Source organism: Rhagoletis pomonella, unplaced genomic scaffold (genome assembly GCF_013731165.1).
Source record: "Rhagoletis pomonella isolate Grant_MI unplaced genomic scaffold, Rhpom_1.0 Rhpom_scaffold_00003, whole genome shotgun sequence".
In the NCBI taxonomy this organism is placed as follows: Eukaryota; Metazoa; Arthropoda; class Insecta; order Diptera; family Tephritidae; genus Rhagoletis; species Rhagoletis pomonella.
The window spans coordinates 94,535,340-94,557,681 of NW_023458557.1; the positions used below are offsets into that span (position 1 = coordinate 94,535,340).

Here is a 22,342-nt window from a genome sequence, read left to right on the forward strand (position 1 = left end):
TGACTTTTATTTTTTAAATCATACATATAAAAGTCATTTGTATAAGTCGTAGTAAACTTTTGTTCTCCAACACCTTCTTAACTGCGAAAAATTATACATGACTTTTATACGTATGACCAAAAAAATAAAAGTCGGTAACTGATTTATATTAATGACTTTTATAAATAAAGGTCTTCGATAACTGTTATCTAAGATATATAATTTAAAAAGCAAAAATAACTGTTATTTACAGATTATTTAGATAAAAATAATTTATATAATAAAACTCAGAAATAATTATTTTTTTTTTAATTTTGCATAAAAATTTATTTTCAATTTTGATTCGCGGTGAAAAAATAAATCGATTTAACTACCACTTAGTTGTAGAACATTTCCTTCATAGTGAATTTTTCAATGACAATTTTCATCAATAACTGCTATGTTCGGTCTCTGGTCAAAAGTCAACAATGAATTTCTTGCAAACACTTCTTAGAATATTACACTTCAACAGTTAACACAATGCGAGCTTCATAAAGGAAAAATAGAAATGTCACATACAAGAAACTGAAAATGTAAAAAGCAGAGTGCAAACTAAAATTTAGCACATTTCCCAACCTACTTATGTGCACATAGTAAGTGTATATATTTATCCAGATTTTATATGAATTCGAGAAAGTAGACTATTCTTGCAATGTTTTCGTGGAAATTTAAAAAAGCGCAACCTTAAAGTATCAGTTTTTAATTAACTTACATAAAAAATTTGTCCAATACCATCTACATTGCTCATCAATTTTCTTTTCATCTTCAAGTTGATTTAGCTTCGAGCAGCTTATGCGCCCCCCATAGCAGCATTATCAATGCCCTGGCAACAATCTTTTGATTGAACCTGAAAATATGTTTACTTGTATTTTTTTCATTTGTCGCACTTTGTTTACTTTGTAGCTTTTAAGCCTCACTTGCATTCGTAGCAATTCAGACTCCTCCAGGATAGCCATTTTTTTTTCAATCAGCAGAGCCAAAGCAGGCCGCAAGCACACCCCCGATGTTTTATTTGTCGATTACATTTCAAAAAAAAACAAAAAGTTAAAAGCCGGCATAAAAAGCGTACTTTGGAAAGTAAGCAATAGTAGCAGCAGCTGATGCAGCCTGGGGATAACTTGTAAACATTTTTTATGACTCATCAGTTGCGTAGCATTGTGAAGGTGTGCGGCAAGGCAATGGCCGTGTAAGACAAGTAAGTTCCTGCTTCCTGTGTTGGTATATATGTATAAGTGTGTGGATGTGTTTGCAACAACTTACACATAATTGTAGTTATTTTTCAAGTCCCAAGTGCTTAGTAGACTACGCAATGCAGGGCAATTATTTTTTCATAGCATTCTTTTGGGAGTGAAGATGTTTCAGCTCAAAAAAAATAATTGCATTTTAGTAGTAAATACAAGCAACTGGGGACTGTTACGAATATAAAGTGCAGTTAGTGCAAAAAACAACAATGATGCGGAAACTCATGGTTTCTGCGCCTAGAAGTAGGCAGCGTATAAACTAAAATGCTGTCATTGCTTGTACATAGTGAAAAATGTTTTATGAAAAACCATAAAAAAGAAAATAAGCTGCATTACTACAAGCTATGCACTTGCAGCTGTGTTGCTAAATAGAACTTACAATCATTAAATTTGTCTCATACAAAAAAAAAATAAAATCCGACGAAAGCAAGATAAATCATAAGCAACGGACATGAAACAATAAATCGTTTTAAAACCAGCAGCGGATTATAATACAAACACTTTCTTCGTTTCTCGCTTTAAAACGCAAAAAAGCTGTATTGCAACAACTTAATAGATGACCAGCGTTAGTTCGTTCTGCCAGCGTTATCAGTCATACTGCTGCCAAAAGAAAAAGTGGCAATAAAAGCCAAACGATAACAAAGCGAAAATGTAAATAAAGTGTTGTCTCAGAAAATAAATAATGCAAAGTAGAAAAAAAAATTCACGACACGTCAGATAAATATTATACAAGACTGACACTTGCAGAGCGAGCAACGAAGCCAGCAAGCAAAACTGTTGCGGAAATTGCAAGCAAAAAGCAACTGAGGCAGCTCGCCAGCAAAGAAAAGCGAGATAATGAGAGACACTAAAAGTGCCGGCGATTGCTTGCCAGTTAACAAAGAGAAATTGCGGCAACGAAGTGGCAAAGTAAGCAACAGCATTTTAAAAGTAAGGCGTGTCTTTTTAAAGTGTTGGGCGTCAAGTGAGTGCAACTTGTTTAAGCTTGAGTTACAATGGCATCCACGAAGGCGCTGCAAATACATAAGTGTGGCAATAAAAATTTCCATTTGGACTTGCGCAATTACAATTTAACATCAAGCGATTTTTTTTTTTTAAGTAAATTTTGGGGCGTTTTAGCGCCATGCGAGTTCAATAGTTTTTAATTTATTTTCCGTTGAGATAAGGCGTTATTCAACCAAATTCGGAAGTAGAGCATTCTTGAGCTATTTTATGAGATAGGACGTTTCTGAACCGGCTGCCAATATCGGCCGGTCTTCCACTCAGCCGTCGATATGTAGTACAAAACTCAAAGGAAATGTAAAGGTACTCTGTTTACTATTCGCTAACGTAGTTCAATGGGGCAAGGTAAACATCTCAGAGGTTCTTGATAAAAGACAAAAATTCAACAACACAACTCCATCGAAAATGAGGAGCATGGCATTATTAAAAAAAAAAACCGAACAAATTTCAGCATCATAACTTTCTTTAAAGTGCCTAAATTTTGATAAAAGGAAGCCTAGATTTGGAGTGATCCTATTTCTATGAACTAGGCTCAAAGATTGTTTAGTCCATTGGGTAACTATCCCTTCATTATAATCATAGTTGCATATAACTTCCAAGCAATTACTGAGCTCATTAGATCCATTGGACAAATTGCGGCATAAAATTAAATAAAAATCAGCGTTGCTAATGGTTTTAAGACATCCAATCATATTTAACTGCATACAAGTTGTTCTCATGTTTTTTTTTTTAATAGCGGTAAATGAGTGCAATAAAAGCCGATTGCTGCTTTTCGATGTGGGTGCATCTGCATGAAATGCCTTGTTGCAGGCAATTTTCCGCGATATTAGATACTTTTATATACAAGAAAATGCAGCGTAACGGGCTGCATATGTGAAATGGAAAAATAAAAATAGGACAAGAAGAACAAAGAGAGAAAGACAGAAAAGAAAAAAGTAGCAAAAGAAATTAAAAACTCATTTTCGAAAATATGGCGGCAATATGTTGAGGCTGAGTTGCTATTTTGCAATGAAATATAATTTTCATTTTTTTATAAATTTTTTCCTTTTACACGCCAGTTGCCTATAATAGCAAATCTAAAGAAATGCAAAATAAAACATGAAAAATAAAATAAAATTGCAGCAATATTGCGCATGTGGAAAATAGCTTTCATTGAAGCACACACAGGCACCAATACCACTAAAGTGCCAAATACCGAGCGCGCATATGTGTGAGTGCATTTTATTGAAAGCAATTGGCTGATGGAAAATAGCGTGAGGCAATGCAAAAAAAAAGGCGCAAGATTGTATACATGAAATGTGAAATGCATTTCATTTTGTCAACCAACTCATGCATATGCAGCATGCATACGCACACATGCACTTTCATAAATTTAACTAGTGATGGCGACCAAAAATTATGCACGCTTGCAATGAAATTAAACTGGCTAGTGGGGAAGGGGAGGGGGGGGAATGAAATAAAAAGAAACAACGGAAATGAAATAAAATGAAAATTTTAACCGCCAACAAACTGAATCAAGCAACCGCATCGCCACATAACAACAACAAAAACAAACAGTGAAAACAACAATAACAACTGCGGCAGCAACATAATTCATATCGTCCCTCGCTCATGCATCAATGTCTGTGAATGAGATTATAGCTACGGTGACCATATTTATGAGAGCCGAATACGGGACAAAAAATCAATTTTTCAAATTTTATCCACAACAGCTTACAGATCTTAAAGCCTTCTTCAATGATCGTAGATGTATTAGCCCCGAAACCGTATCCTTTTGGTAATATCACAAATTTGTAGGATAATTTTCTCGAGATTTTTACCCCATAAAATTTGTTAAAAAATTTTCACACAAAGTAAGTATGTTCGACCATTTTTTCGTAAGAGAACCAAATGAGCAGCACTTTCCACTCACACTTTATTATACCCAATTTTAATGAGTTGCAAAGCTGCAAACCAAATTTTTTTCCGAAGATTCTAATTAAAAAATTTGAAATTTTGGTGAAACTTCTGCCATGCTAATTTTTATAGTTTTTGCACAAAGTTGGAAATTCGGTGTTACATGCTTTTTTGTTAGGAAAAGGGCTTTACTTTCATAAAATAAATAACAAACATTAAATAAACTAAGGAAAAATAGCCAAAACTTACTAAAAAAGTGGAGTCCTAATTTCTATTTTGGTCACTGTGTGTATTCCTTGATTCGAATCAGAGGCATTCGGATTAGAAAATAATAACTGTTTATAGAAAAAATTACTATCATATACCAACTTTACACGTTCATAGGCATGCTACTTTAATGACCTATTAAGGCCTCGAAACACCGAACACGGGACAAATACAGGACATTAAAAGAAATACAGAACATTTGGCGTCCCGTATAAAATAAATAAGTTACCAGGACAATGTGTCAAAAATGAGGACTATCCCGTAGAATACAGGACGGATGGTCACCGTAATTATAGCGGCATACATATTAGTGTGATTGACTCGGTTTTTCCATACCGGGTTCAACCGCCTTTTTGTGGATATCTATAGGCGGTTTTTGTGAAATCTTGATTTTTCGAATATCGAATAAACCGGATTTTTTTTTTATAGAACCAACCGGTTTTTTTTTTTGATTGCATACACATCTTGATTTCTCAATAAAAGTACCGAGTTTTTCTAAGTTTTTAAGGATTTTTCCGGTTTAAAAGAAACGCCTAAACTCGAAGGTTTTCCTTTTTTTTGATGTTGCTGGGACCGGATATTGAACCATGGCATATCTAATCGGAAAAGAATAAAAAGATCCAATAAAGTATTAAAAAAAGTTAACATAAGATCAAACGTGCATTTTTCACAAATTTTTTTCTTTAACTTTTGATCTTAAAAAAACTTCGTACTTATTTTACTCTTATTTTTTCTATAAGTAGTTTAACTGTAATTTCTTTTGTCACGACTTCACACCAAAATAAGCATTTTCACTGTACGAAAACAATGTAAAATAAAACCGGTTTATGCGCTTTTTTCTTAATTTCAAAAGAGGAAACCGGTTTTTTTTTCAAATTGTAATTTTTCGAATAGCTCGAAAACCGGGTTCGGAAAAAAGGAAAATAATCAAACACTCTAATACATATGCTTGTCGCCAGGGGTGTGTGTGTGTGTTGTGTGTGTGCGCTTTTGTTTGCTTATATATTGATGGTGCATTAATAAATTCGCCTTGGCCGCTTAATGCTTGACATAATGTAGGCATTCACTCAATATAACTACTTACTTTATTTTCACATATTATTTGAATATGCACATTTCAGTGAATGCAACACGCTTTTGTGCATTGGGAAAAATGTGTTTAAAAAATATGCTAGCATAATTCCAGGCGCACAAGCCTGTGCACACATTTGTGTGTTATATTTAATTGCCAGCGGTTGCTGGCGCTCAACTAAAGTACTTCGACAGCAATGCAATAATTATCATTACTATTACAGCCATCATTATTATTTACAATTTTAATTTGGAGAAAATACTAGCAGCCACATGCTTATTTATTATTTGGTTTGCTTGTATAAATATATGTTCATATAGATACTTATATTCATATGTATGTATGCGAATATGGCTTTGGCTGATTACAAAATTGTTATTAAAAATGGAAAAAATGTATGTGTTTCATATAAATGTTGCTGATTAAAATCACCGTACAATGTTAAATATGTTGCGAACAGATGTTGTCGGATATATTACATAATTCCTGTCATGCCATACAACGGTAAATTGGTTGCAAATGTATGCAAGTAAAACGTTCTTTGCATAGGGAGGAGATGCGGGCTTTGATGTGAACAACGATTTATTTACAAATATAAAATATAAAATGCTGTCATAGCGAGATTAATGCTTGCAGGCGGCAAACAAATACATTGCTTTTCTGAGGACATCATTTATTTTTATATCTCTGGCTACAATCGTTATTATTATTAATCATGTTTTTGCTATTAACTATTTAAAATTAAAGCATGTATATAACAATACCAGAAAATAAGAACGCAGAGCTTTTATTTCGGAAATTTTAATATGAAAATTTGAAGTGCACGTTGCACTAACCGCCAAAGATATGTAGCGAAATGTTTTCAAAATTTTATTGAAGTGAAATTTCTTTAGCGGCGTTGGTTCGTTGGAAATGGTGCAACGGAAATGGTTGGGACGGAAACAAGTGCTTCTTGAATGTATTTAACAAAAACTTGCTAATAAAAGGTTAAAGAATAACACTTAGAAAATGACCAATACAAGAAGGAAAGTAAAGAAGAGTACGTACATAGATAAAGAAAAGGATAAAGGCAAAGGTAAAAATAAAAACAAAAAAAAGGAGGCGTAAAGATAAAGGCAAAAATGAAGACCAAGCTAAATTTAAACACTTTACTTATATAAGGGCAAAGGTGAAGAAAATGACAAACATAAAAGTAAAAACAAAGATAAAAGAAAAAGATGACCAGGAGGATACCGATAAAAGTAAAGATGAAGATGGAGGAAGATAGATTAAAATAAAGGTAATTATAGAGAAAATGAAATAGATACAGACAAAGAGACTCAATCTGGGAACTATTTGAGGATTTTAGAAATTTCCGGGATTCTCGGGACTTATCGTTATTTTTATCGGTTTTGTTATCGATTACTTGTCGATTTTCTAATTGATTTTTGTTATCGATTTTGTTATCGATATTTTTATTGATTTTCTAATCGATTTTGCTGCCCATATTATTATTGATTTTGCTATGGAAATTTTTATAGATTTTGTCATCGATTTTGTTATCGATATTTTATCGATTTCGCTATCAATTTTGTTATCGATACTTTTATCGAGTTTGTTATCAATACTTTTTTATCGATTTTCTTATCGATTTTTGCTATCGAATTTTTATCGATTTTTTTATGAGTTAAAAAATTTGAAAACTAGTGAACCCGCATGGCCTTAAAACACGAATTTAAAAACATCTAAAAAATTTTCTAAATATTAATCAGAGTTATAAGCGATTCGAATGCCATATTTCATCTAAATGCCGTGTACTGGTTTCTGAGTGAAGAGAGTTTCGGTTTTTAATATCTCCAAAATTTTAAATCACTCTGTACCAAAAAAAAAAAAAGTTCCAGCTTCAAAAAATAAAATCTTAACCCAAATATACAGCCACCTCTCATTTTTGAAATTGAAAAGAACGGTGCAAATCTAATAACCCTAATGAAAAATTCGCTCTCGTATAATATACGTATATACTTAGCTAGATCGGTACGACTTTTCGAAAGGGTGGCAAGCCTAATACAAGATATTTATTTATTCGAGTTTTTTTTTAATTTTTCATAAAACTTGTGTATAAGTTGCCTAAATTCGACCATTCAAACAGGTGGACATCCTTTTCAAACGTATTTTCAAGCTAAAATCTTTTTCAATGACTTTCTTGTTACACAAATTTCAATTAACTGATGAATTAATTTGATTTTGATTTCTCAAACAAAGGGCAGGTATAAAGGTTATAATACCCCATTTCGATTTTGTTGTATATAAGTTAACTGAAATCGACCTTTGATACAGGTGGCAACCCTCTTTAAAATATTTACAAACTATTATCTACCTTCTTAAAATCTGCTCGCTTAGCACGATAATCGTGATAAATATGTATGTCCATTATCTAGTTCCCTTAATTTAAATTTAATTTAATTTTTTAAACAGTTGGCACCCCTCCAGTGAATTAACTTCAAAGCTTTTAAACTCATTTCGATCGATACCCATTTTATTATAATTAGTTTAACTTTTTAAATAATTTCAAATTAATTTTTTTAAAGGTGGCAACTCTTTTCTTAAAAGTAAAACCACATTACATATCTACAGCCCCGCGCCCTTTAATTTGACACCTCACTTTTGAAAATCGTACGAACGGCGCTGATCTGATAGCATTGATTAATAAAAAATTGTAGATATTTGTTTTGCTGGCGGCAACTCTTTTCGAAAATTTCCGCATCAAACATAAAATTTTGAGAAAATTTCGCTTGCGTATTTTTGGCGGTCAGAAAACCAAACGAAAAAACAAGTGGTAATTTTTCTTGTATTTTCTTTAGCATTCAAAAATTTCACTTACTGACATAAGTTTCTTTATAACATTACAATATTAAATAACTGCAGATATCGGATCAACCGCTGAACTTTAAATTTAATTTGCTTTTAATGACAACCATACGTTGTTCATTATCCTCCTACTTTTCCTTTCAGATCGAAAGGTAGTTTCCCAATAAATATACCAGCTTTCAGTTGCACTTAATGCACCGCCATTCGTGTATGTACGTATGTATATGAAGACTTCAGGGCATGCTTCACGCAGACTTGCACATAAATGGTAATTTCCGATTGGCGGAAGTTAATAACGCATTAAATGTAACTTAAATATGAAATTAAAAAGCAATTTGTATTACCCGAGGCGGCAGCGCACCGGTGGCTTGCACATATACATACATGCATATTAATTAAGCATTTCGCTTGAATGAGTTTGGCAGCGAGCGAAGGTACCCACCAAATGGACTGCAGTGCATGGATGAAGGCACTTGCGCATATTAAGGCAAAACGCATACAAAAAAAAGCATAATGAAAGCGGCTTAAGGTTGGTTGGGGTATGCAAAAAATATTGCACTTTATTTGACATTAAATTCTCATTGTTAGTGGATCTTTAAATCAGGCGCTATGCCTCTGTGTGCACGCTTTTCAAAATGGCTTTCTTCCGGCCAACTGCTGCACCACTACTTAAATGGCCTAAATATGCTCTTAGCCAACAAAGTAAAACGCAAAAGTAAAGAGAATAGCCACAAAACCACAGCAGCAGCAGCAGCTTTAGAAAAATGCTTCTTTCTACAATGAATGATTTAACCATTGCATTGACTCAATTGCCTAGAAAAATTTGCATAAATGGCCGGATGAGCCAGCCAACTGACCCACTTGACTGCAAAACAAAAAATAGGGATTGCAAGTAGTACTAAGTAGGAAATGGATTGAATGAATGACTGAATGCATTGATGTTGGCGAGTGTGAGTTGTGTGTGTGTGCAATTGTAGGTTGGGTATGTAAATGCTGCACTTTGCGCCTAACAGCATGCAACGAAGCATGAAATACATCAATGCAAATGTGTGGCGCAAATGTATGAGCGCAAATAGGCAAACAAACATACACATATGTATACATATGTATGTGCATATATTACGGCAATGCAATGTTGCAATTGAAGCAATTGAGTGGAGTAGGCAAGCATACAAACACTCACACACACTTACTTATTTATGCACTCAGAGCTTTTATGTTTTACAGCCGCCGGCACTTTTATTGCAGTCATAAATCACAGTTAAGAGAAAAGTGGTGTTGGGGGTGCCAGCAAAAAAAAAAAAAAAAAAACAGCACAAGCGTTGCGACACGCGGCTCAACCCGAGGATTTGTCAACTCGGCAAGTGTAGCAATAAAAGGGGGTGCACAAAACGCACAAACCCAGAAGGCACACATACACTTAGGCGCAAGCGGCGGCATTGCAACCCTCAGGTCGACGCAACTTACTCATATGCAATTCATTTCATTTGCTGAGCGGTCAGCGAGTTTCAAGCGCGGCAAAATAAGTAACTGACTGATGATGATGATTATTTCGTGGCATGCCAGAAAGGGTGTGCGGGGGTGGTTGAGCTGCTGCTGCCGGTAAAAGTGGCTGCGGTAAAAGTGGCGAGACAATTTTTACAACTTATTGGGCTAATGATTGCCGAATATGAGCAACAGCAACAACAACACAACCACTGCTAGGCAGCGCATTACAAAACATGCGCTTGCTTGTCGCATATGTCACACGGGGGTAAAGTAACAAAATTATTTCGGTTGCACGCGTGCAGCCAAAAGCCTCAACTAAGTAGCACACGCGTGTCGCACAAAGGAGTGTTTGTTGTGTTTTTTTTTTTTTTTTGTAATTTTTTATATCGTTTAATTGTTGTTTTTGTTTTGTTTTATGATTTTCGAAGAAAGATAATTTTTTTCCATTTCATGGGATGACGTGTTGTTCGTTCAATATGTTTTAGTATGCATGCTTCTAGGTTTTAAATAGATAAGAAGGTATATAAGCAGAATAAGTTAGTTAATTATAATAACGCATGTCAATGATCTATTTGGCATTTTTGTATCCATCTGGGCAATTGCAGTAAACTAATTAAAGGCTAAGGTCATTCTAAAGCTTCACCGGTTGTTCAATCCATCCATTCTATATTTTTTTACATTTAAATGCAAATCATTTGATCGTAGTAAACTCTAAAAATACTGAACCGACTTTCATGACTTGCTTTTTAAAATATTGCTAGGAGTGCCAGTTACAGTCGAAATTCGACCGTTTTTCTAGTTTTTAAGTGCCTTGGTGAGGTTTTTCAACATAGCACATCGTTTAACTTAAAAGGGACAAAATTACATTACGGAAAATCTCCTGCTTTGGAACTAAAACATGACTAAATTTTTTTTTTAATCTTTGAGATACTTGGCAGGACTTTTAATTAACACGATACCTTCCATTTTGTCGATAAGTTTTGATAATTTAATACATACCGATAAATCGATGATCTTCAAAAATACTAAAATCCGATAACTCAACAAAATTCGATAATTCGACTTATCTCAAAAATGTATATGCATATCTCGATATAAATCGATAGATCGATAAACTTTGGATACCTCTATACATTTCGATAACTCAGTTAATTTAGATAGCACCATATTTTTTCGAAAGCTATCGACAAATTTCGATAACTCGGTACACTCCGATAACCCGATAAAAGCAGTGATAACTCAATAACTTACTATGTATATAACCCTAAAATTTTGATAATTCGACACATTTTGATAATTCCAAAAACTTCGATTCGATAAATCGACAAATTTCAGTAAATCAACAAAAATTTCGATAACTAGATAAGTTGAAAGAACTCGCTGCATTACGATAATTCGATAAATTTCGTGACCACTATAAATAATGATAATTCAATAAATATCGATAACTTGATAAATTTCATTAAGTTGAGAAATTTCAATAATACATCGATAGCTATATAGGTCTATAAATTTCAACAACTCAATACACATTGAGCAATTTGAATAATTCGATCTCGAAATGTACCGAACTTGAATTGAAAAGTCCCGTAAGGATGCGAGAAGTCTCCAAAAATTTTCAAAAACTTCAAGAAGTTTCGAGAAAGGCACCAACAGCGGTCTTGGAAAAACTTGAAAAATTATTAAAAAATCCCAAAAAGTTCCAAAAAATTTCCATAATTGGAAAAAAGTACGGAAAACTTAAAAAAAAATTAAAAATTTAAAAAAATCGCGAAAGATACCGAAGAGTTGCGAAAATATCCATTAAAGTTCGGAGAAAAGGCCAAAACTTACCTACAAAAATCCGGAAAAGTGAAAGAAGAATCCCCAAAAATTGCGATAAAAATCCTTAACCGGAGATAATCACCACAAACAAATTATAATTGTTTTTGTTTTTAAGCATGCATAGATACAGCATTGACTTCATATTAAGAGAACATGTTCATTAGGGCGGAGTAATTTGTTCGGAGCAAAATTTTCGAAGAAAACAAAAATGGCGAACAAACTATATACCAAAAATGACGTTTGACTCTCCCAATTTTCAAAAGAAAAATCTGTATATTGTAGCTTTTTTGGTAGAAATTTATCTTTCATTACACCAAAAAAATTTGTACGTAAAACAGCATTCCGAACTTATGAAGTAGTTTCTTAAATATGAAGAAAACACAAAATTTTGTAAATAAAAAATTAATTTCGTCCAGAAAAAATTATAATACACTGATTTAAAAAAAATTGGGAGGTATTTGGTATACACTTTGTTCACCATTTTTGCTTAGAATCGTATGCAGACTTAGAATATACCATACACTCTTTTCGAAATTAAATTACTCCGCCCTAATATTCATACATTCCTTTTTAACTACCTCCTCCATTACACTTTTCTCCTTACCAACGTTCAATTCAATACCCCACCCCATCCATGTAAACATTTTGCGCATTGTTGCCATACCAGCGCTGTTGTTTTACCACTATAATTGCACGCTTGAGCAGTGTTGCATTACAGCAATTATGTACTACCATTGCACAGTGGTTCGGATCGCAAATCTAGCTGGACGAAACTATTTTAACAAATACTCGTTGATGGATCTTTACACCACTTCTTACCTAGGGGATTTTTGAGTCGCTAATTACGAATCTGAAGTCACTTATCAAAAATTCAAAATGGCGGAGCCAATATGGCGGACGAAAATTAAAAAAAATCGGTAGATTTCTATGAAACTGGGTATCTGGGGGTTTTCTGGGTCGCTGATTACGAATCTAAAGTCATTTACCAAAAACTCAAAATGGCGGATCCAATATGGCGGACGAAAACTTAAAAATATCGGTAGATTTCTATGTAACTGGGTATCTGGGGATTTTCTGGGTTGCTGATTACGAATCTAAAGTCACTTACTTAATTTACTTTATTTACTTCGGAACGAGCATTTTCATCAGATATTTCTTTCAATTTACTAATAACGGACACCTTGTTGTCTTTTATAAGTTTCAGCAATACCAAATGTCAAACAACTCACTTCATAAGATTTTATTTACCATGACTAAAATTTAAGATCACAGCAAGAAACACAAATAAATTTCAGAAAAAATTGTTTAACAGCGTTTAAAGATTTGCATGCCTGTTGTATAATTTTTTAATTTCAGAAAGCAGAAAATTCGCGAGGTAGTATTTTTTTTAACTTTTACATAACCAAAGGTTTTATAACTCCAAGTATTTTTCTGTTTTAACACACCACCCCTCTCCCCCTCTCCATCGTGGATCCGCCACTGATCTTATATTTATATTCAGATACATTCCTGTTAATAATTACTTTGGAATTTTGAGATTTGACATACGGTCACTAAAATGTAAATATCTAAACCAATTCGGTTAGACTTGGTTATCGAACTTACCCTCTGCATTTGCGAAGGTGTAATGAATAATATGCAAGTGGTTTTACAACGGCCTTCGGCGGCCTTTACTTTTCCTACTCTTTAATTTATTTTTCTAATTAATCAAAACGACGATTATTCAGAATAAATTTGCTTATACCAATGTGGACATAAATTGCGTTATGACCCCTGAATCTATAGCGGAATGAGTGTAATTTTTTGTTTATAAAGTTAATTTGCAATTATGCAAATATTTGTGAGTGCAATTAGCAGTCTTTTAAGTTAAATTTCAGCTTTTAAAATAGAGTTCTCAAATAGGCGGCGTTGACTTACCTTTTTTTGTTTGTTTTCATATGTTAATGCTTTAATGAATGCAATTTCTATTTGAATGTATTGTCAGGAATGTATTCCAAGTAACATTAAGTATTTTAAAAACAAAAAAATTTTGACTTTCGTCCAGCTAGATCTGCTATTCGAACCACTGTGCATTGCCTGCCGCACTGCCATCGCATTCGTACATTCGTACATAGTATGTTTGACATTTGACACCCTTTATTAATGTATATAGCTCACATTTTTGTTTTTCTAATGCTCGACTGTGTTTTTCACCCTCCCCTCCCTTTTTCTTGCAAATAATTTTGCTTGCTAAATTTCGTATGCAGTCAACGTTTCACATATCAAGTGGCGGATGTTTTGTGGCATTACTGCCACACGCGCCTAAAACTATGCGTGGGATACGTGTACGTGGTTCAGTGTGGCGTGTAGGCATGGCAAGCGTGCGTAATGTTTGCAATTTTTTTTTTTTGCACGCAGAAAGTAGGCTTTTGTGGGCGAACATGTGGGCTTAAATGAAAATTTTTTATTTAATTTGAAGAAATGTAGAAAATTTTTACTTTTTTTATTGCTATAAAGGAAGCGGAAAGTCTAACTCTAATTGATTCCAAACCTCCTACGGGAATCAGTACCATCAGCTTCTACAAACGTTCGCCCAGCATATTAAGTACTGAGAGGTAAGATTGTACGCTGTGCTAGTGGTTATTTTAAAGTAGAATCGCTTATTGAATAGCGAAATTAATGAGCCATAAAATAGATTTGGTTTGAAGGATTTCACTGACGTTCGTAAACATTTCGCTCTATGCTGTAAGAGTTTGCCTTCGCAAATTTTCCACTGACACTGGAAATAAACTGCGAGCATCGGAATAACTAGTTGCGGAAATTTAACAGCTGATCCTTAGGTCACATCACATCTGGTCTGTTCTTAGACAAGTAACACGGCTGGAGGCTAAGGTTAGGTTAGGTTAGGAAGGCGCATACGAACGACACATACTTCCACTCGGAGGAAGATTTGTCCATTGCGTATGCCCCCTATGAGGGCCAGAAGGAGGCACATCATTCTAACCGAGGAGTCTTTCGTAAGGTAATTGTCAATTCTGGCAACTATCTTGAAAGCTATTTACAGTCTTTCGAAGGACTAATCGAAATATTTGCTAACTAGAAGGTCTTAGCGTTATGCTGTTCGTCTTTTAACAATTTTTTTTTTTTCAAAAATTAGATTAAATTCTAAAAATATATCTTTATAACAAAAGCTAATAAATAAAAAAAAATTAAATTAAAAAATTAATAAAATGAATAAAGCAAAAATTAAAAAAGTATTTTTAAAAATTAAATGAAATAAAAGAAACTATTTTTTTTCTTTCCAAAACAATAAATTCTAAATACTAAATTAGAAAAAGAAAAAATTAAATCAAAAAAGAAGAAAAAACTGCTTAAAATTTAAATAAAATTAACAAAAAAAAAATATTTTTATTAAAAAAAATTAATTTTATAAATAATGTTCAAAAACAAAATGAAATAAAACATCAAACAATTAAAAAAAGAAAAACTAAATAAAATAAACATAAGTAAAGGTTTTAAAAACTAAATGAGTTAAAAAAAAATCTTTTTAAACAACAAAATTTTAAAATTAACAGAAAACTTAACTATAAAAAAAATCAAAATTTAATTGGAAGAAGAAAAAACTACAAACATAGCCAGTATCATGAAACAAATTTATGTGAAAAATTATAATTTTATTTGAATTTAATAAGGAAACTGAAAAAAAATTTTCACTTAAATTGCTTTCGTGAGACCGGCAGCCAGTTCCAAAAAAAATTAATTAAATTAATAAATATATCCTTTTTTATACAAAAAGATCTAAAAATCTAGGGAAAATTAAATAAAGAAAGAAGAAATACATAAAATCAGTTTAAAAAAAATATTAACATTTTCCCCCAAGACTTTGGTGCCTTTTTACTATCTTAGCCGGAGTTACCCTGTTATTTATTACCGCAATTGACCTTTTCACGACGCTTCACTTCCTTTTCGGCCTCGGAAAAGTTCTGTCTCGATTTCTATAAATGTGGCTCCCAAGAGAACCAGCATTATTCATGCTTTTTTCGAATCATCCACTGCACTTAATGCGAAAATCGAAACAGACGAAGCTTTTTCGGGGCTACTGCGGACTATTTTTGGATTTAACATAATTTTGTTAAAAATATGCCCTTAAGGAGTTGGAAGATACTTCTTTGTAAAACATGTATTATGCTCAATGAGGCTCTATAGGCGATGTCACATAAATTCGCCAGTTTCTTTAATGAAATTAAACTCTGATGGGATTGCATTCAAGTTCACTTTTTTGATAGCAATTAAGATTAGATAAGCGAAGAATAAAAATTTTTGAAAAAAGTTATTATTTATACATTATATATATTGTGAAATTAAATTCAAAATCAAATAGCCCATATTTTTAGAATTTACAAATTTTTTTCTTGTGTAACAGGATACGTACATACATTTTTAACTGCATTTTTAATCAGAAAATTTTCTTTTTTAGTTTTTAATAAATTTTTTTTTGAACCATGCTCTACATGTGTCACTGGTATGTATTGGGATTAATACATCCGAAAATTCTTTACAGTTGCCATTTACTGCACTTGTGCCAAACTAAAAAATAATGTATACCTATATTTCCAGATAGTCGGCCCCACCACCGTATGTCGACCCCACCTGCACACACCTCTTAGGCGATATTAGAGCAGAGAGAGAAGGCACTAAAGCAATTTGGTTGAGGAAACGAAAATTTGTTGCTGCATGCCGAAATGAATCAAGGAAATGGCAAGAACGTCGACGGCGGACGAGGCAACGATTGATTGCTCCCAAGGGTCGTTACAGGCCGACGAGTGCGTTCAGCGAAGAAAGGGAAATCTAAAAATTGCATGCTCTCACAGCGACGCGTTAATGGCGGTGTCACTTGCAGCAACGCAACGCGACGATTAGAGTTTTTACAATGCATATGAAGAAGTACGAAAGTAAGCACGGTGAGGGTGGATGCGTGCGACAGCTCTTGAATGATGCAATCATCACTACCCTTTTGAGTATGTATTTGTATGAAGAGTGGCGCTCTGCAAGTGGCAAATGGCAAGAAATCAAGTGTTGCACTTCACACAACAACATAGCAACGCCGCACAAGAGCAGGAAGAGTAAAAGGAAGTGCTTTCGCAGGACACGAATGCCATTTGTAATTTTGAAAATATGCGAGAGTGTGCATGTGAATGTGCGTGCGCTCCCACCCAAGCTATATGTAGGGCTCCCTTGGTAATTGCGCACATTTAACCCGCCGCTTCATCGCCCGCACACACCAGCAAGCTTCACTAACCAAACATGAAATTATTGCAATTTCGCAACCAAATCCAACAATTTTTTGAGGGTAGATAACCGAATGATTTCCTTCGTTTCGCAGCATGTACTACTTCCGCAATTACTTCATCTTCCTCCCTCCACTGACTGCAGGACGCTACGGAAAATGCATTTTCATGGGTGTTGCTGATAAGTAACGGAAATGAGCCCTCAAGCAGCACCAGCAGCAGCAGCAGCATCGGGGTAACGACTTTGCAGAGGGTTGGCTTAAGAAAGTGTGTGTAATCCATTGCTAGAAGAAACGATTTAAATGTGTTAAGACTGTTGCGACTTTGCTGTTGAGCTGAATTTAAGACGCTCATGCGTGCATGTGAAAGGGCGCTAAAGTATTTTATCTAATCATAATTTCTGCTAAGCGGCTTATTGCCCGGTGCTTCTATGGTGTCGCTGCTCATAAACGCTGTAAATCGCTATTTACCATCAGATTATCAGCAAAAGTACAAAATATATATAATTCTTTATTATGAATGTTGTATTAAGGGACTTTGAACCGCAAAGGGATTTGCATTGCGTGTTCAAAATGAGTGCGACAGTTGGTGAAGCCATTCAAACGAGTGAGATGTGGTGTTAGATAATTAACTATTTTGAAAAATGAGCTTTTGTAGGCAAGTAAGCTGCTTAATCTTAGCGTTGTAATCAAAAGGAGTTCCAAAAATTTTCAAATTTTCTTTAAGTACTAAAATTTGTGGCAAGAGAAACTTTACAGGGCGCAGTTCGATTCTCGGGCAGCGAGTTTATATAAATTTAATATAATTTTTTTTTTCTTTTTTTAACTTTTAAATTTGATTAGTTTAAAAACAAAAACTATATATGTATTTCAAATTTTCATTTAATTTTTTGAAACTTATTTTATGTATTTTTATTTCTTTTTTAATTTTGTCTATCTTTCATTTAATGTTCTTTTAATTTTTAGATGTTACTCTTTTGAAAAGAGGAATATTTTTTGAATGTAATTAAATTTTTAGGAATTTATTTGATTTATTCTTTTTTGAATAAATTCTTTTTCTTCTTTTAGTTAAATTTTCTTTTCGATTTTAGATTTGATTCTTTAATAAAGGAAAATATTTTTTATTGTAATTTAATTTTTAGAAAGTTATTTTATTTATTGCCACCTCGTTTTCATTTATTATTTCCTTCTTTTTTAGTATTTTTTTTAATTTTTAGATTATGTTTTTAAAATAAAAATATTTTTTTTTTTTTTAAAAGCTATTACATATATAAAATTATTTTCGTCGTTTTTTGATTTAACTTTTTTCTTTTTCCAATTTAATTTTTAGATTTTATTGTTTTAAAAAGAAAAAAATATATTTATTTAATTTCATATAATTTTAAAAATTATTTTTTATTTGTATTTGCTTTTTATACATTTTTTTTAAATTTAATTTGCTTTTATTTATGTAATAGCTTTTACTGAAGAAATATATATTTTTAATTTAAAAGATATAATTAAAAAAAAAACGTATTCCTAAAAGGCGAACAGCATAACGCTAAAGTCTCCCTGTTTACTCACGAAATTAGAGGCCTAATGTAGTAAAACTGCTTTTTTCACTCTGATGTAGAAACTTTTTTATAGGGCCTTGAGATTTCAAAGATATGATTACTTCAAAAAACTATTTAAAGAATTCAGTGCAATGTAGAATAACAATAGGGGTACCAAGTGAAAGAAAAAAAATTTTAATTAAAAAAAAAAATTTTTTTTGGTTTACCAGGAACAGGGATTAAACATAGCATTTTAATTATTATTATTATTATTTTTTAACTTAATAAAATTACAAGGACGGAATTCGAGGGTGTGGTGATGTGTATATTAGTCTTGAATACATAATTTTTTCAAAAATCAATATTACAAAATATTCAAGGATATTCAAGGATAAAATTTTAAAGGACAATTTCACCACGTTTTCCACTTACGCACAAAAAAATTTAGACTTTTTAAATTCTACAGAATTTTCTCTAAGAATGCAGTTATACTATAATTGGACTCTTATTTTGCGAGTATTTATATTGATTTTCTTGTGTGTAAAATTTACTGTCTCACAGTGCGGTTATTACAACCCTAAGACAAAAAAATTTTATTTGATATGAGAAAGTCCACAAAAATTTCTTATTTTTTTTAGTTTTCTTCAAGTACTAAATGACTTACTGTACACCACTCACCTCAATGTATCCCTGCACGCTGTCACACTGCTGCAGCACCAAAATCGCCGAGTTGAACTTCAGCGCGGACAGCTCATCGGGCGAGCATGGACTCAGGAAACCACTATCTGCATCGCTGTGTGAGGACAACGGTCGCGGCTTACGAATTTTGTACGGTACATTACGACTCGGCACCGGACCCGGATTGAAGAGTACATAATTCGATTCGATTGGCACGGTACGCGCGCGTAAGTGCTCCTTCTCGTCCAGCAGCATATGCTGCAGGTGAAGCATATGCTCCGAGCTGACTAGCACAGAGACAGCACGCTGCTCGTTACTCGTTGTGTCCTCTACGGCACTAGCGTCACACGCAGACGCATCATTCGTTTTATTGTCGCCATTACGCTTAGCTCGTTTATCATTCCCGGCCACGGCGCTGCCACTCATTTGCTGTTTCGACCGAAAAGGTGAGAGATTCAGGAAGGTTAACCTCTTTTTCGTGCGCTGTAGCGTCGTTTGCGAGGACGTCGCTGAGGTGGATGAACTCGCTGAGTTCGTGGAGGTGGATGACTCCACAAGCGCGGTGGATGTTGTTGTGGTCGTGGAAGCGGTGGTGTTTGTATCTTTGGACTCTTGACTATTCGACATGCTCGGCGCCGCATCCAGCACTTCGAGCAACTTTTCAAAGCTGGCGGACTCACGTAGTATGGGCTCGTCTGCTTTGGCAGTGGTTTGCTCAGCCAATGCTTCGAGGTTGGCGTGCACCAGTTGTTCATTGGTATTTGGATTCGGTATGCCGATATCAGGTATGGGTTCCTCTTCAAAGTCATCTGGATCAATGACAAAATAATTGTGATGATCGAAATTAGCTGATCTCGTTGCGCCACCGCAAGCTTCCTCGAATGTCACCTCAACCACTAGCGTAGAGTCGTCCTCCGGTGGCAGCTCATCCTCATTGTAGATGACTTCGGGCACAGATTCCTCTTCGCTAAAGTCTAAGTTCTGGCGCGAACTGAAGAGCGGATCACGTAGACCGTGTGTCGTGGTCGTTTCAAACATCCGGCTTAAATGCTCATGTGTGCGTTGCCGTAGCGCCTTTTCATTTATGAAATCAACAGGATCGAAGAGGCAATAGTTATCCATGTGCGAGACGTGCGTCTTACGCTGACGCACTGGCAAATTCTTTAGCTTCTCACTATAGTCTGCATCATTATTGTTGGATGCATTCGAGTTTGGAGGACTAGCGTCCGCTGGCGCTGGTGGCGGCGGTGAGACCTCATTCGACGATGATGTGGCTTCCTCTTGTGCCGCGCTATTCGCGGTAAGTGACTTCTGCGAACCACGACTTAGCGAAGCAAATAGACCCCGCGCCAAGCAGTTCTTCAACTCAGATACACGTCCCTTGTAGGGACTAGACTGAGCGCTCGCGCTTCCACCAGCATGCTCGCTACCATCATACACGCCTAGACGCGCATTCAGTTTGCTCAACTCCTTGCGCTCCTTCTTACTGAGCACGACCTTGCCGCGTGAGGGTGTCGCTGGCGCGGATAGGGAAGCACATGGCTCGGCGGTTGATTGCATGGCGAGGAAGCGCGAGTCGCGCGTTGGCATCTGTGAGATCGGTGGTGGTGTTGGCGGTGGTGGCTCGCGATAGGGAGGCGTCGAACGTGGTGACGCTTGCGCCGAAAGACCACACTTTGCAAACTGTGAATTCGTGACGACCGTCGTGGATTCATAACTGACGGGGAAATCACGAAAGAGCTCGGTAAACTGCGTTGACTCATCGCCGGTGTACCGGCCATCACAAAAGCTCAATTCCATATAATTAGCATCGCGTATGGCATTCGGCTCGTCGTGTAGTTGGTTCGCGCTGGAGAAGGAGGCATTGCAAAGATTGCGGTTGTACGAGGCAGGCAATGACGTGGCATCGGAAGACTTCGATCTAGTGCCAGGCGCGCTAGACTGGGAATGTTGCGAAACACTTAGGAAACTATGAGCGGCCGCCAAGTCACTGTTTGGTGACGGTGGTGGGGAGCTTGTTGCAGCGGCATTATTAGCATTTCGATCCGCTGACGCCAGCGATTTGCTGTGCCGCAGCTTCGATGACTTATCCTTACCCAGCCGATGAGACTTTGGCATGTTGCTGGCAGGTTTGACGGTCCCTGCAAAAGTTATTTCGTCGTTAGTCGTCCGCCGCTTTAACTTGCTGCCATCCACTGTGTTTGCGTTGTTGGCACTAATTGCATAGTGGTTGCGTTTGTTATTACAAAAAAATTTGTAGTTATGGTTGGTAGTGGTGCCATCTTTGGTGGGGGTTAAAGCTTTCACTGACAGCGCTGAGCTCTCGGAAGCTGCATTCTGTTTCACATTCGCATGCCCCAAACCACGTTCAACGCTTGCAGTTGTTGCTGCCAACGAGTGTGGCCGGCGACCGGACCGCCTCTTCACTGTACCGGTAAATGAGCTGGGTGAGTCCCAGTCGTAAATTGATGTTTTTAAATTCACACCAAGCGAAGGTGGGGTAGCGTTAACATTTTGGCTGGCCTCGTGCCTCGAACACTCACTTGAAATTTTATTTTGCTTTGCCGCTTGGCAGTTATTGTTATCCTTTACTTTGTGTTGGCCACTCGTCTGTGGCTTGTCAGAAATTTTTGTTTTCCTTCGCTGGCTTATTTTAGTTTGGTTAACGTCAGCGCTTGCTGTGCCTGTGCTTTGCCTGACCAATTCGTTTATGCCATGGCCAGTTTCATCATAGCCATCGCCATTTTCATCTTTGTCCTCCGACTCAGTAAGGTTGTTTTGCGTATCGTTTACACGTGGAGCAGCTGTTTGTTGTTGACGCTGGTGGGTAGACATTTTCGTTGGCAGTAATTATAAGGCGCAGCTTGGGCCTGTAACGGCTCGGTAAGCTTCACTTTTAATGTGCGGCAGTTGTCTATTCGCTTTCCTTGGCAAAAATTGATGTTGCTCTGGTAGTATTGAAGGTTGGGAAAGGGATAAGAAAGGGTAGGTGGCAGTGGTGGTCCTATTTTGCCGCACATATTGTTGTTGTAAGTTTTCCGTTGTTCACTGAAATTGATGTGGCTGCGTTGGAATTTTTAACGCCGTTTCATAACAGATTTTTGTCGTATTTTTTGCTCTTTGTTTTTTTTTGTTTATTCACTATGAATTCCTCCAAAGTTTAATTTAATTTCACAAGCACATTTTTTGCATACTCTTCCAATCATAATCG

General features: G+C 35.4%; 1 protein-coding gene across 1 annotated transcript in view; it reads right to left on the reverse strand.

The window, feature by feature from the left end:
- LOC118736424 (serine-rich adhesin for platelets-like) overlaps window positions 1-22,336 on the reverse strand; it is a 210,639-nt gene extending 188,303 nt beyond the window's left edge. Inside the window, exon 1 of the mRNA XM_036466519.1 lies at window positions 19,132-22,336. Coding sequence (XP_036322412.1) covers window positions 19,132-21,966 — 2,835 coding nt within the window. The 5' untranslated portion in view covers window positions 21,967-22,336. The remainder of the gene's footprint in view (window positions 1-19,131) is intronic.
- Window positions 22,337-22,342: the final 6 nt, after the last annotated feature.